General features: G+C 53.6%; 1 protein-coding gene across 2 annotated transcripts in view; it reads left to right on the forward strand.

The window, feature by feature from the left end:
- Nucleotides 1–13,717, forward strand: part of Slc60a1 (solute carrier family 60 member 1) — a 29,941-nt gene that overhangs the window by 8,362 nt on the left and 7,862 nt on the right. For both annotated transcript variants that reach the window (XM_078022701.1, XM_078022702.1), the window contains exons 2-7: nt 2,419–2,617; nt 3,308–3,568; nt 5,999–6,167; nt 6,588–6,703; nt 7,867–8,040; nt 12,284–12,431. In XM_078022701.1, the coding sequence (XP_077878827.1) occupies nt 2,419–2,617; nt 3,308–3,568; nt 5,999–6,167; nt 6,588–6,703; nt 7,867–8,040; nt 12,284–12,431 (1,067 nt within the window). The remainder of the gene's footprint in view (nt 1–2,418; nt 2,618–3,307; nt 3,569–5,998; nt 6,168–6,587; nt 6,704–7,866; nt 8,041–12,283; nt 12,432–13,717) is intronic.

Below are 13,717 nucleotides of genomic sequence, written 5' to 3' on the forward strand. Positions count from 1 at the left end.
TTTCAGCTGGCCCACAGCCCCTCCAGCATGGCTGGGTCCGTGGCCCAACACCTGCCCCTTACACACACGCGCACACATATAGACACTCTCCTCCATGAAAAAACAGCCTGCCAGGGGGAACTTAAAGCCAAAAGACCTGGGTTAGAGTCTGGCTCTGTCAGCTACTTGTTAAGTTCACTCATGGGTCAAATGGGCAGGATCACAAAGTCAGTCTCATAGCATCTTTTGTCCACTGAACGTCCTGGTAATGTAAACAGACTTTAGTGGCTCTCTCGTAAATGGTAACTATTATTATCCATTTTTTTTTACACCTCCCACAGTTTCCTCCCATCTCAGTTTACCGATCCCAGGTCCCATTTCCTCAAGACTTTACCACAGGACCAGTTGTGGCACTTAACCCTTTTGAGGTTGGTTTTTGGTCTTGTGATGCTGGAGGTGGAAAGCACATGTTCCACCCCTGGGCTGCACCCCAGTCCTCACTCAGGATTATTAAAGCAATAATGAGAATGTGTTAATTCTTTTATATATATATATACTGGGGATCGAACCCAGGGGCTTTCAACCACTGAGCCTCATCCCCAGACATTTTTAATATTTTATTTAGAGACAGGGTCTCACTGAGTTGCTAAGGCTGGCTTTGAAATCGCCATCCTTCTGCTCAGCCTCCCCAGCCCCTGGGATTACAACAGCATACCCGGCTGAGAGTGTTTTAATTCTTCAAAGAGAGTATTTGCACTTGACTTGGGACAACTCTGCTTTACCACCAAGTGTGTGAGGGGGACTCTTGTGCTGAGTACTGGGGTCCATGGAGGGAAGCTCGAGGTGCACATAGGAGATTCTCTTGCTCTCTCTGAAGTCGCCATCTGGGAGTTTGCCTAGTCTATTCTGTTCAGGCCAAGGAAGGGGAAAAAGAGAGAGAGTCGTTAGGAGAGGTCCGCCATTGTTATCAACCCACAGTGCGCCTTGGCAACCCCTCTGAACTGGGTGCCAAGAGCAGGCAAATGAGATGTGGCAGCAGCAGTGCAGGAAGCAGAAGCACACGGAAGCAGGGTGAGCATCACAGGGAGGTGGCAGGGGCAGCCTGGCCAGGCTGCCAGGGCTGGCAACTGCCTGAGCAGGCGCCCCAGGGAGAGCCAGAGGAGTTAGGAGGGACCTGCACAGGCCTCCCACCTCACAGCCTGCCTTCCGTCCATCTCCTCCTAACATGGGCCTAGAAGTGGCATCCCCACCCCACCCCCACGCCCTCCCTGAATTCTGAGCTGGGAACACTCTGGGGTCAAGAACAGTAATCTCCCCAACAGATCGGCCTGGAAACAAGAAATGAGAAAATAACAAAATAAGGAACTGCTGCTATCAGCAGAGCTCTTCTGATAAAGCATTTAATCAGATATGGGGCCAGATGAGAGGACCGGGAGCTACCAGGTTCAGAGGGAAGCTCTGGCAAGGCTCAGGGTTGCTGGGGGCCTCCCCAGTCTCCTCAGCATGCTGGACACCCAGAGGGGTGCACCCCATCCCTCCAGTTTTTCATAATCTGAGAAAGTTTCTTCACAACCTTTTAGAAACTTCTTTGCTGGCCAGGCTTCTCCCACACATGTTAGCCTCTCAGGCTGGTCCCTGAAAATATGAGTCTTTAGTCCTTTTTCTGAGAGTCTGGTTATTGGATAGAATTGTCCCCCAAAGACCTTGACGGAGCCTTAGAGGCCCCATTTATTCATTCTTTGCTGATGGAACGGTCCCCAGCACACCTGCCATGGGCTCTTCTGTGATCTGAAGTCAGGGAGGATCACCCAGGTCACCACTCAGACCGGTTTCGGTAGGGATAACCTCAGGTCCTTCCTTCCTTCCTTCCTTCCAGACAGTAGCCAGGCACAGGGCTCATGACCTGTGTAACCTGAGGAGTCACCAAGTGGCCTAAACACCAGGTTGTGGGCTTTGGTTCTGGCGGCTCAGGTCAGCGCCTGGAAGGAAAGGCCCCCTGCCCATTTCTGGGTGGAATGCACACCTCTCCCCTGGGCAAGAGGAGGCTCAGCAAAGGGACTTCCAGGACCAGGTTGGAGGCCCACCTTGGGCTACAGGCATATGGCGGCACCCTTTCCTCACCATACTCACAGCAGCTTGCCTGAGAGGGAGGGAAAATCGTAAGCAATTTAAGCAACTTGAAATTGTTTCTGAGTACAATGACAGCAGTTAGTCTTTTTCTACCGTCTCACAGCACCCTGAGGAGACAGGCACGCTCGACAGCTTGCCCACACGCACAGGTGGTGGGCCAGAGCCTCCTCAGCTTCCTTCCCTTGCTACCAAGTAGATAGGGAAGTGCCAGGGCTTCTCAAGGCCACCCAGCCAGTGGAGGACAAGGACACAGGTGCCCCATGGAAGGCTCTGGGTCCCTCCACTGACTCCGCCCCTCCCTTGCCCCAGCCTGGCCCAGTCCTTATGGGCCCTCTTCACCTCTACCCTGGCCATCTCTCTGGTGTTTGTCGTCATCCCCTTCTGCCGAGATGTGAAGGTGCTGGCCTCGGTCATGGCGCTGGTGGGCTTGGCCATGGGCTGCATCGACACGGTGGCCAACATGCAGCTGGTGAGGATGTACCAGAAGGACTCGGCCGTCTTCCTCCAGGTGAGCCCAGCCAGCAGGTATGGGGTTGGGTGGTGGGTGGAGCACAAGAGCTGCCTGCACCTGGTCCCTCTCTGCCAGCCCTGTGCCTAAGAAGCTTTCCCTCCGGGCAAGGGTGGTGACTCAGCCCAGCGTGACCACTTACCAGTGGGCCACACCTGCAGTCACTCAATCCTCTGGGCTTGGGTTTCCTCATCTGTGAAGTGGGTCGTGATCTCTATCTGCCACGCAAGGTTGTCATGGGAACCCAGAGCTAACGAGAGAAAGTTCTTTGTGAACTGCAAAAGGGTGATGGAGGGCCTGGCCGTTTGCTCTCCGGACCCCTTCCCTGCCTTCTCCACCTTCCCTGGCTCCTCCCATTTTCTTCTTTCTCCTCCCAGACACCAGGATCCCATCCAGAGCTGCCTCGGTGTCCTCTTCCCTGTAGGATGTTGGCTGGTGGATTCAACAGCCCCAGCTGGGGGTTGATTGGGGAAGGAAGAAAGAGGGAGGGAGGGGATTGACCTCTGTAACCCAGGTTATCCCAGCCCAGGGGTGGTGAGAGCCAGGCTCCACCCCGCCCTCTTTCACCTTTCCTGCTTCCCAGTCCTTCTTCCTCCCGGTTCTGGGGCTGGGCAATGGCACCAGGTGCGGTCAGAGGGGGAGGTGGAAGCCCAGGCCAGAAGACTGAGCCACGCCCCGACCCACCCACAGGTGCTCCACTTCTTTGTGGGCTTTGGTGCTCTGCTGAGCCCCCTGATCGCAGACCCCTTCCTGTCTGAGGCCAACTGCTTTCCTGCCAATAGCACAGCAAACACCACCACCAGAAGCCACCTGTTCCACGCCTCCCAGATCCTGGGCCTGCACCATGCAAAAGCCCAGCCTGGGTCCAACCAGACGGTCCCTGGGCTGCCCCCGAAGGGCGGGACTGAGGTCCGAGTGTCCTACGCCTTCTGGATCATGGCCCTTATCAATGTGAGTGTCGCCGGGACAGGCTGGGTGGGGAGCTAGTGGACAGTCCACACCTCCTGGTCCATCCAGCTTCCACTGCAGATTCTGAGAAACATGTGGGGACGGAGGGGTGCCGCCGGGAGACAGAGGGTGGGAGAGCTGAGCCCCCTGGTTTGGCCTCTGGACTGCAGTTCTCCAGGAAGGTGGGCAGTGAGCCAGTGAAGCAGACGTGGAAGAGAGACCATGCCAACGCTGGGTTCCTCTCTGGGGTCCTTCATCATGGGGGGAATCTCCTGTGCCCCGCTGTTAGGGTCTCCTCCGACAGCTGTGGGAGGGACAAGATGACTTCCGAGGGGCATTGCCTATGGTGTGGGCAGAGAGAGACCACACCTTGTGCCGCATCAGATACCCAGTTTCCACTGCAGCCCCAGACAAACCAGCCGTTCCTCAGGTCTTCATCTGGAAGCCTCCTCTGGTACTCTGCAACCCAGGAAGATCCCCTCAGCATCCCCCGAGGAGTAGAGAGCAGGTCCCCGTCCCCACCCCAGTCTTGGGAAAGACAATCCAGAAACACCAGAGCTGCCTGACCCCCTGGCTCAGGTCTAGCATGGAGCCTGGGGTGGGGAATGTTCCAGGTGGTCATTGGCCCGCTTATGGGACAAGGACCCTGAGTGGTTTGTCACCCTGATGTAGAGCCTCTCTCTGAACTAAGCAGGGTTGGCTCTTCAGAGACAGCTGCTGCTCCAGAGCCTCAGTGACACAATACATGTAGCACTGGAAGTGGCCCTGAGCACTGAGCGGCACCACAGCAGGTGTCCCACCCTAACTGGCTCACGGCCCTGAGCAGGGGACAGCAAGAGGCCAGGTGGAGCTGGAAGCCCCTGCTCCTACCTTCCAGCAGAGACCTACTGCCCACCCCCCTGGTCACCGTGGCCTCGGACCTCCTTTCCCTGGCTGGGGTCTTCTCGGGGGTCTCAGCAGCACACCCCTCGCCCGCCACTTCCTTTCCTGTTCATGCTATCCACTGTTTTGGAACGATGCAGATTTAGACCTGTGTCTTCCAAGGGGTCCCTGTGACGGGAAGGATCAAGGACAGGGACAAGGGAGCCCAAAGGCCCTTGTCTGTTCTTTCTTGCCCCGTGAGGTGCAGACTGGAGGCAGTTAGGTTGCTGCAGGATTTGGGGACTTTTCCCACTGGTTTATGTCGGATCCAGCCCGCCACAGAAGAGAACTTGGCAGTGCTTGCACATGGGACGCCGTCCCTCACCCGGAGGCACACCCCACCTGGCACTAGCAGGCATTAGCAGGCTTTCAAGGTGGTGCTGCCTTCCCTGAATGGGATTCTTCTGAAAATTGGGTGCCATCCTCCCAGCACCCACCTCCCTGGAAGGCCCCACCTGAGCGATCACGCCTCAGGCCGGCTGTTTCCCCTTGGCCTTCACCCAGGCATTCTGCCACTGCAGGCCTCTGTGTGGGTTTCCTGTTTCCCCCAGCAGACTGGAGGAAGGGCCATGTCTCCCCCATCAGGCCCGGGACTCCCTGAGGGCGGGGCTGTGTCTCTTCCCACCCAGGCCCCATTTGCTACTTTACAGCTGCCAGGGACTGTCTGACCTTGACTTGCTTTTGAATATGCAGAAGGTCTCTCAAGGTCACATAGGGAGGTGTCAGTAGAGTGTGGGGTGGATTTTTTTCTTTCAGGCTGGCACGAGCCCGTCTGCCTGGGGGAGGGAGAGGGGCTCCCCAGCTTCTGGGAGCCTGTAGCTCCTTCCTCTTCTTCCAAAGTAAATCAGGAAGGCTTCAGCAGACTTGCCAGAGCACTTCCTGGCAGGGAGGGTGGCGAGACCCAGGCCAGGGCACCCGAGGGAGGCTGTGGTGGCTTCTCCAGGCAACATCAGAAGGAGGAGACCTTTCCCGTCACCCCGGGGAATCTCAGCGAGGGCCTGAGTGGCTTAGTGTAAAGAACAGAGCACCGAACACTGAGCTCACAAACATGGGCTTGTCAGAACGAGGTCATGTCTGTCTTCCAGTTTGAACCACAGGCTCCTGAGCACAGCCAGGTACTCTGCTAGGACATCACCTCACCCGGGCAGCCTCAGGTGGACATGGTGCTGAGCAGAATCCTGAGACCAGGTTCCGGTCTAGCTCTGCCCAAGCCAGCTGCGTGACCATGACTCCCCTCTCTGGGCCTCTGGTTTATTTCCAAGGTCCCTTAGGTCCTTGGAAATAAACCAGATAACTTTGGTCCTCAGTTGCCCCATCTGGAAACCCAGTCAGCCACCGGGTTCCTTAGCTACCGTGGCTCCTCTGTGAGGTGGGTCCCTTGGGAAGGAGCTGTGTTCTCCCAGGACTGAGCAGAAGAGCGTGTGCAGGGTACCGCCCGGAGGGGTAGCAGCAGGCCAGCGTGGGAGGGGGAGCCTCTGCCGCAGCGCTGTGCTGACCTCTCCCGCCCCCCAGCTTCCAGTGCCCATGGCAGTGCTGTTTCTGCTGTCCAAGGAGCGGCTGCTGACCTGCTTCTCTCAGAGGAAGCCCTTGCTCCTTCCTGCAGACGAGCTGGCCCTGGAGACTCGGCCTCCAGAGAAGGAAGACGCCTCCTCACTACCCCCGAAGTTTCAGCCACACTCAGGTGAGGCTCACAGCCTCTGAGGCTTCCCTGGTAACCCCTTCCCCAGAGATGAACCCAGATCACATGGTTAGGAAAAAAAAAAAAAAAAAACTTGTGACTCCAAGAACTTTGAGGCAGGAGATAGAGCAACCTGGCCAAGAGAACAGGGAAGACAGACTTTGGGCTCTAATGTCCATTCTACTCAACCCTGCCTGTGTTATCTTGGGCAAGTTACTTGACCTCTCTGACCCTTGGTTCTACCAGGACTGGGAGAAGGACGGGGGATGTTCCTAAAAGCTAGCGGAAAGCTGGGATAGGTGGAAGCAGTCAGGAGCCCTTTTCTGCCAGGGCTCTTCTGACTGCCAGGCGCGTCTTCTGGGCAGGCAAAGGGAGGGGGGCAGAAGCTGAGCCTCAGCCCTGCTCTTCCTCCGCCTCCTCCAGGGCACGAGGACCTGTTCAGCTGCTGCCAACGGAAGAACTGCCGAGGAGCCCCTTATTCTTTCTTTGCCATCCATGTCACAGCAGCCCTGGTCCTGTTCATGACGGATGGGATGACGGTGAGCCTGCCTCCGACACCCCCGTCTGAGGATGGTGCGAGAGAGGTCCGTCAAGGTTCCCAGAGACCTCCCTTGCAGTACCATTGATCCAAAAGTTTAAACTTTTTTTTTGGTACCAGGAACTGAACTCAGGGCCACTCGACCACTGAGCCACATCCCCAGCCCTGTTTTATATTTTATTTAGAGACAGGGTCTCACTGAGTTGCTTAGGGCCTTGCTTTTGCTGAGGCTGGCTTTGAACTTGTGGTTCTCCTGCTTCAGCCTCCTGAGTCGCTGGGATGACAGGCATGTGCCACTGTGCCAGGCCCCAACATTTAAACTTTTAAAGTCCTTGGAGACATGGTCCCCAGGTTCACTCATAGCATTGGTACCATGGGCTTCTGTCCTGGCTGATTGTATTTATTTTTGTCAACTCTACATAGGGGCCTATATGAGTTTTCACTTATTATGTGAGCCACTTTTTTTTCTTTTTTCTCTTCTTTTCTTTTCTTTTTTTTTTTAAAGAGGCAGATCCCTGTTCCCCTAATAGAGGTCATGCCATATGAGCTCTGGGGTGCTTGGCTTCTTGGCTGTGTTGCAAACCCACCTTCTCAAGCCAGTGCTGTAAACCAGCCACAGGGAGGGCTTAGGCCCAGCTGTTCATCCCATTAGTGTGACCTCTGTTATGCTATTTAGTTCCTTTTTCCACAAAATCTTTTAGGACTAGATTAGGACACTCTTGAATGGCTGACCCATAGACTGGTTGCAATAGGGAGAATCCTCCAGAGAGAAGGCCCTAAAACACTTAATGACCTGGTGGAAATTACTCCTGACAACCTGGTTGACTTCCAACTCTCAGGGTGACCTTGGACAAGTCACTTATGCGACTCTCATCTATCAAATGAGCAACGTGTGCATACCTTGTTTTTAGCTAAGGAGCAGTGCCCGTCTGCCTAGGCCCCATGGGGACACCCGTGGAGATCCAGAGACATCTCTTGGGAACCTCTGAGTCTCTGCAGATGTGGCTGTAAGCCAAGACACCCAGGTTCTGTCCTTAGCTAGGGCCTAAGTGTGCTCTGTGGTCTTGGCTCCAGGGCCTATCCCTGCAGAGCCTCTGGGCCAGGGCCAGTCAGTCCGCCAGGGCCTGCACAGCGTGTGCTCAACAGAGCCTGCTCTCTCCACAGGGGGCATACTCAGCCTTCGTGTATAGCTATGCAGTGGAGAAGCCGCTGTCTGTGGGACACAAGGTGGCAGGTTACCTCCCCAGCCTCTTCTGGGGCTTCATTACCCTGGGCCGGCTCATCTCCATTCCCATCTCATCAAGAATGAGGCCGGTCACCATGGTTTTCACCAATGTGGTAAGTGGCTAAGTGGCCTCCTTCCCTTCTTAGTGACTCAGAAGAACTTGTCTACTCCTGGCCCTCCCGCTGCCCCAGAACATTTGCTCGGGATGGCACTCTGCCAACAAATGCAAAAGTAGAGGGAGGAGAGAAAGTGAGAGATGCTGGGGCGGACGGATGGGATCTGAGCAGAGCGCTCATCTGTGCCACTTTGGAAAAAATCCCTTCTCCTCTGTGGGCCTCTGATTTTACACCCTTAAAAGCCTTCACAGAATAGGCTTTTGGAGGCGGTGTGTGGAACAGACCCTACTGACTGCCAAGGGCACAAGGGAGGGGCGTGTTGGCCTTGGCACACCTGTTTATTATGGTGTCAGCTGGTCAGTAGTGGCCAGAGATCCCCCAGCCTTTGTAATCATTCGCCAGGCTGCGCCTGGGAACTTGCATGTTGTAGCTCTCCTGTCCCGTAGGCCAGGCCTGGCATTGAGGATGACCTTTAAGGATGACAGAGGCGTCCAGATGACAGATCCTAATGGGGCCATTTAGTCCAGCCTTCCACCAAGGCGTGAATCGCCTCTGACATGCCTTCCAAGTGTTCTCCCGTGACTGGGAGTGCACTCTTTTTCCAGGAAACCCAATCCACGGTAAGAAGGTACTTCTTCTATTGAATTTCCAGCACACAGGAGGCGTGGACCTATGTTGGGGCTATAGAGACAAAGATCGTGAGCCCCAAGAGAGGCCCTTGGACTTGGCCTTGTGCTTATCAATAATCTTCTGGAAAGATATCTCAGTTCCGCGTCGATGGGAGTGAGGGGGGTAGGAGCTAAACTTCCAAGGCTGAGATGGGAAGTAGAGGAGTGAGCGCCCATTTCACTTTGCACATATGTCTGCGTTGAAGGGAGCTGGGGTGTGGGGACCTGCTCACGGGCGGAGGAGAAAGGGAGGAAGCCAGTGAGGAGAGGAGTCGTGATGCTGAGGAAGGGTCTGGGGAAGGGAAATGGGGTGAGGAACAGGGGGCGAAGGAAGCATTGAGCTAAGTAAAGGAGGAAGGAGTGGGGAGGAGAGATCCCAGTGGGCTGCCAGGTGACGTGGGGGATGGGGACATGGTGGCCTGCCTCAGCTTCCTCCTCCAGGGTGGAGGGGAAAGTGGGTGGGAATCAGGTTGGAGAGAATGTCCAGGGGGCTTAGTGATCTGTTAATTTAACAAATGCCCTGGGGGGGGGTTCGCATCCTCAAGGTTGGGAAAACACTGTCCTAGAAAGAGGATTCCAAACAGCTCAGACTCAATGGAGGTTCTCTTAGAAAACGGATCCCTGAGTCCCCATGCAGAGCTGCCACTGCAGGTGGCGTGGCGAGTCCTCTGGGCCTCTGAGTGGTTCTGCAGGTTTTGCGGGGGCCCTTGCCGGCCATCCTGTCTGGGAACTGCGGCTACCCAGCCTTGAGCAAACCTCCCCATGTCACAGCTGTGATGTCACAACATTATATTTCTTGTGACCACTTCCAGGACAGCCTCCCAAGGTAAAGAGTTCCTGGTTCTCAGTGTTCTCCTGGAGTCATGGACCACTTCCGACTCTGTGCACGTGCTTATGTGAAGTCCTGTGGGAACTAGGGGTGCCCCGTGGGAGCAGAAAGAGATGGGTCTGGGGAGCAGAGCAGGGCTGCTTCCTGTAGAGTGGTGTACACCAGGTTTGGATTTTATTCTAAGTGAGCAGGAAACCATTGGGAGGTTTCAAACAGGGAATGGATTTGATCTGCATTGCATTTTGAAAGTGCCCTCTAGTTGCTCTGTGGAAGGTCAGACTGTAGGGGCCAGGAGTGACAGGAGGGACCTGTGAGAATCTGTTATTATTGTCTGGGCAAGATGAGCGTGGTCAGGATGAATCTGGAGAGAGAGAAAGATCCTAGAACATTTTTTGAGGTAGGGTTGACAGGACTTGCCATTGACCTGAAGCAGGAGATAAGGGAAGAAGGAATCAGGGGCCATCTAGGGGCAGAGCTTGAGCAACTGCATCAGTGAGGATTGTACTGTCACCGTGATGAAGTGCCGGAGGTAATTATAAAGAGAAAAGGTTTATCTTGGCTCATGCTTTGGAGGTTCCTGTTCATGATCAGGTGGACCCATTGCTTTGGGCCTCTGATAGACGTGTCAGATGGCAGTGGCCAGGAGCTTGGCTGAGCATACTGCTCACCTCATGAGCCAAAAGGAGAGAGGAAGAGGCCAAGATCCCACAATCCCCTTCAAGGTCACTCCCAGATGACCTAAGGACCTCCCATAAGGCCTCACCTCCTGAAGGTTCCACCACCTCCCCACAGCGCCACCCTGAGGACCAAGTCTAACACACAGGCCTTTCAAGATCTCCACCAGAGCAGGGACGCTTGTTTTTTCCCCATTTTTGAGAGCCAAGTTTTTTATTTGCTCATGCCTTGCATTTGAAGTACTCTTCCATGACACCTTTCCCTGAGATTCTCCACGTAGTCCTAAACCACTTCACAACCGGTCCCTTAATAGGCTTCCCTTCCCTGTCCGTTTACAGAGGCCCGCCCATTCCCCTAGCTTCTCATTTTCCTCAACCTCAAATATTTGATGTGGTGCTCAGCACAAAGGGTGTCCTCCACCTTGACATTCATAGACTCCTCATAGTTGGATGCAAGCACACAAAGATGGGCTTGGTCCTCCCCGAAGGCTTTGGCAGCTTCGCAGATCTCCATGTGCTAGGCCATCACCTCTTGTAAAGCAGTGTCCACGTCCATCATACTCTAGCACTATGCATCTCTCAGCCATGGCCATGGGTTATAGTCGAAGCCAAATCTGTGTGTGTGTGTGTGTGTGTGCGCACGCGCGCTCACTAAACATGGAACCCAGGTCCTTGCCCATGCAAAGCACATGATCTACCACTAAGCTACACCCCCAGCTCCTGGAGCTACACTGGAGCCTTGGCCTCCTCATAGCATGTTGGCAGCAAGGAAAAAAAGCAGAGGATGGTATTAATTGCCATGGGGAGGAGTAAACGAGTAAAGGAATTCAAAAGTTCGGTTTCGGGGACATTGCTAGTCATCCAGTGATTGACCATATCAAAGGGCAGTTTTATATGCAAGACTGAAGTTCTGGATGCAGCTCACAGCTGGGGGCATAACTGTAAGATACCCTGCCATGGAGACATTCAAAACCTTGGAGCTGCGTGAAGGGGGAATGTGGATAGAGAAGAACCAGAGAGGAATCCTAGGCCCCTGTGACATTTAGAGACTGAGCAGAGGAGGGAAAGAGAACAAAGGGAGCCATGGCACCGAAGAACACATTGTGTTTGGAAGCATGGATTTGTCGGGTTGCTTTCATATTTTCGCTGCATGGAAGAAGTCTTTGGTGTTGCTTCTCCATGGTGAGGGAATGCATCGTTTCTCTTCGGAAACGCTTTTGTGCTGAATTCCTCTCCAGGGCAGGAAGTCTGAGTCTGATACACAACTCACAGAACATGTCACACCTAAGAGGTCATGAGGCAGAGTTGGAGGGGCTGGGAGGAGAGCCACAGGATCAGGGTTGGGGTTAGTGGCTTTGCTCCTTGGGCTGGTGTAAACCGCCCCCACACACCATGTCTACTATTACTCTTGAAAGGGCTCTTCCTTTCTGCCTGCCCAGCTCCTCATCTGTGAGCTGCACAGAGTGGGCATTAGCCTACAGTGATTTCTTGCCTGCTTTCTGGGTCTGTATTCTTAGTTTTTCCTGGAAACAGATGTCCTTGCCAAGGATATTTTTGTTAGTGTTGCCCTGCTGGAGACGGAGGCCAGGGCCTTGCACATGCTAGGCCAGTGCTCTACCCCAGAGTTATACTCCAGACCACAGCCCAGGACATTTTTTTCTCAAAGCTGTGAGCTTCTCTATAGAAGATCTTTATTTCCTGGGAAATTAAGAAAATCCCACACATAGAGCTGGGAGTGTAGTTAATTGGCAAAGCACTTAGTTAGTAGGCAAAAGGTCCTGGGATTGATCCCCAGCACTGTTTATTCGGCATGCATGGTGGGGCATTTGCCTAGATGTCCAGGTAGGCCGCTTCCCTGGGCCCTCTGAGGTCCTCTCAGGGCTTCCTTCCTGGATCCCAGACTGGGAATGTTGCAGTTCCCAAATCGTCCACTGAGTGGCGCACTGATCACACGGCGCTGCACAAGGGGCCCGGGAGGCAGCTCAGTCTGGGGACTCTGGACTTTTTCCCTTCTCGATGGATGCCCGGCTTTGCCCAATCTCTGATCACCTCCACCTCTGCTGCAACAGATAGGCGTGGTGGTGACTTTCCTCGTGCTGCTTATTTTCTCCTCCAACGTCATTTTCCTGTTCGTGGGGACAGCGAGTCTGGGCCTGTTCCTCAGCAGCACCTTCCCGAGCATGCTGGCCTACACCGAGGACATCCTCCAGTACAAAGGTGAGTGCCGGCTGGGAGCAAAGACGCACCCACTCTTGGGCCGGACGCCCCCTCCTCTCCCGCCCCCCATCTTCCTGCGGTCCTCTAGGCCAGCCACAGTACTTCAGCAGGGAGATCGCTGCGACTCCTCCTGATGGGTGGAGACGGGTTCGTGCTGGTAGGTGTTGGGCTCAACCTTAGACCTGAATCCCTATGCCTTCAGGCCTCAGAGAAGCAGTACAGCTTCCTTCCAGTATGGTAATGTCTATGGACCTACAGCTGACCTTGTATGGATCCTGTGCGCTAGAAGTTCCAAATTGAAAGAAAACAATATTTCATGAGACAATTTAGAACCCTGGGAAGGCATTTTATTATGGGTTTAGCAGTGCTGGGGATTGAATTCCAGGCTCGTGCAGAGTCTCCAAGCACAGTACCCTGGAGCTACACCCCCAGACCAGGAGAGCCCTTCCTTCCTTCCTTCCTCAAACCAGGGATTAAACCCAGAGGTCCTTAACCACTGACCAGTCCTTTTTACTTTTTATTTTGAGATGGGGTCTCCCAAAGTTGCTTAGAGACTTGCCAAGTAAGTTGCTGAGGCTGGCCTTGAACTTGTGATCACCCTCCTCAGCCTTCTGGGTCACTGGAATCACAGGCGTGCACCTGCCATTTCATAATGAGGCGCTTTCATTAAATTCATAATTTAATGAAAGCGCCTCCTTGCTTTGTTGTGGGATGATGTTGAAAGCAAACTTCACACCTGGCTTGAGGTTGACACAGCTTTGATGTCAGAAACCTGATTCTCTCAACTAACCTCCTTTCCCTTCCCATAACCCCTCTAAGTACATACAGTACTGATACTTTTTAATTAGTTAATTAAAAATAGTTGTGTTTTGAACATTTAACATCACCCTTAGAAGTAACTAGATGCCCTGGCTGGAGGTTGGAAAATCAGCATTAAGATGGGAGAAATTAGCACTGTACCCACCTTGATTTCCCACAGTTATGAGAGACAGGGAGAGTCTGGATTCTTGAAATCCAAGGAAAACTCAAATACTTTCAGCTTACAATGTCATCATTGGTTGTTAAGAAAGAATAAAATATTTTCTACGATAAACTTGCACATATTTTGTTTTCCAAATGGAACTTCTTATTATGAAAGTAGTAAATACTCACTGGGAAAACCTCAAACAATAGAAGCATGTTTTAAAGCAGTAAATGAAAGTCGCCCAAAATAACTTCTCGGCAGTTTTTCCTCCCAGTTCCCTTCCAAGCATATATTATATATTTGTGTGAGTATATTTAAGTGC

The sequence above is a fragment of the Ictidomys tridecemlineatus genome, chromosome 10 (genome assembly GCF_052094955.1).
Source record: "Ictidomys tridecemlineatus isolate mIctTri1 chromosome 10, mIctTri1.hap1, whole genome shotgun sequence".
In the NCBI taxonomy this organism is placed as follows: Eukaryota; Metazoa; Chordata; class Mammalia; order Rodentia; family Sciuridae; genus Ictidomys; species Ictidomys tridecemlineatus.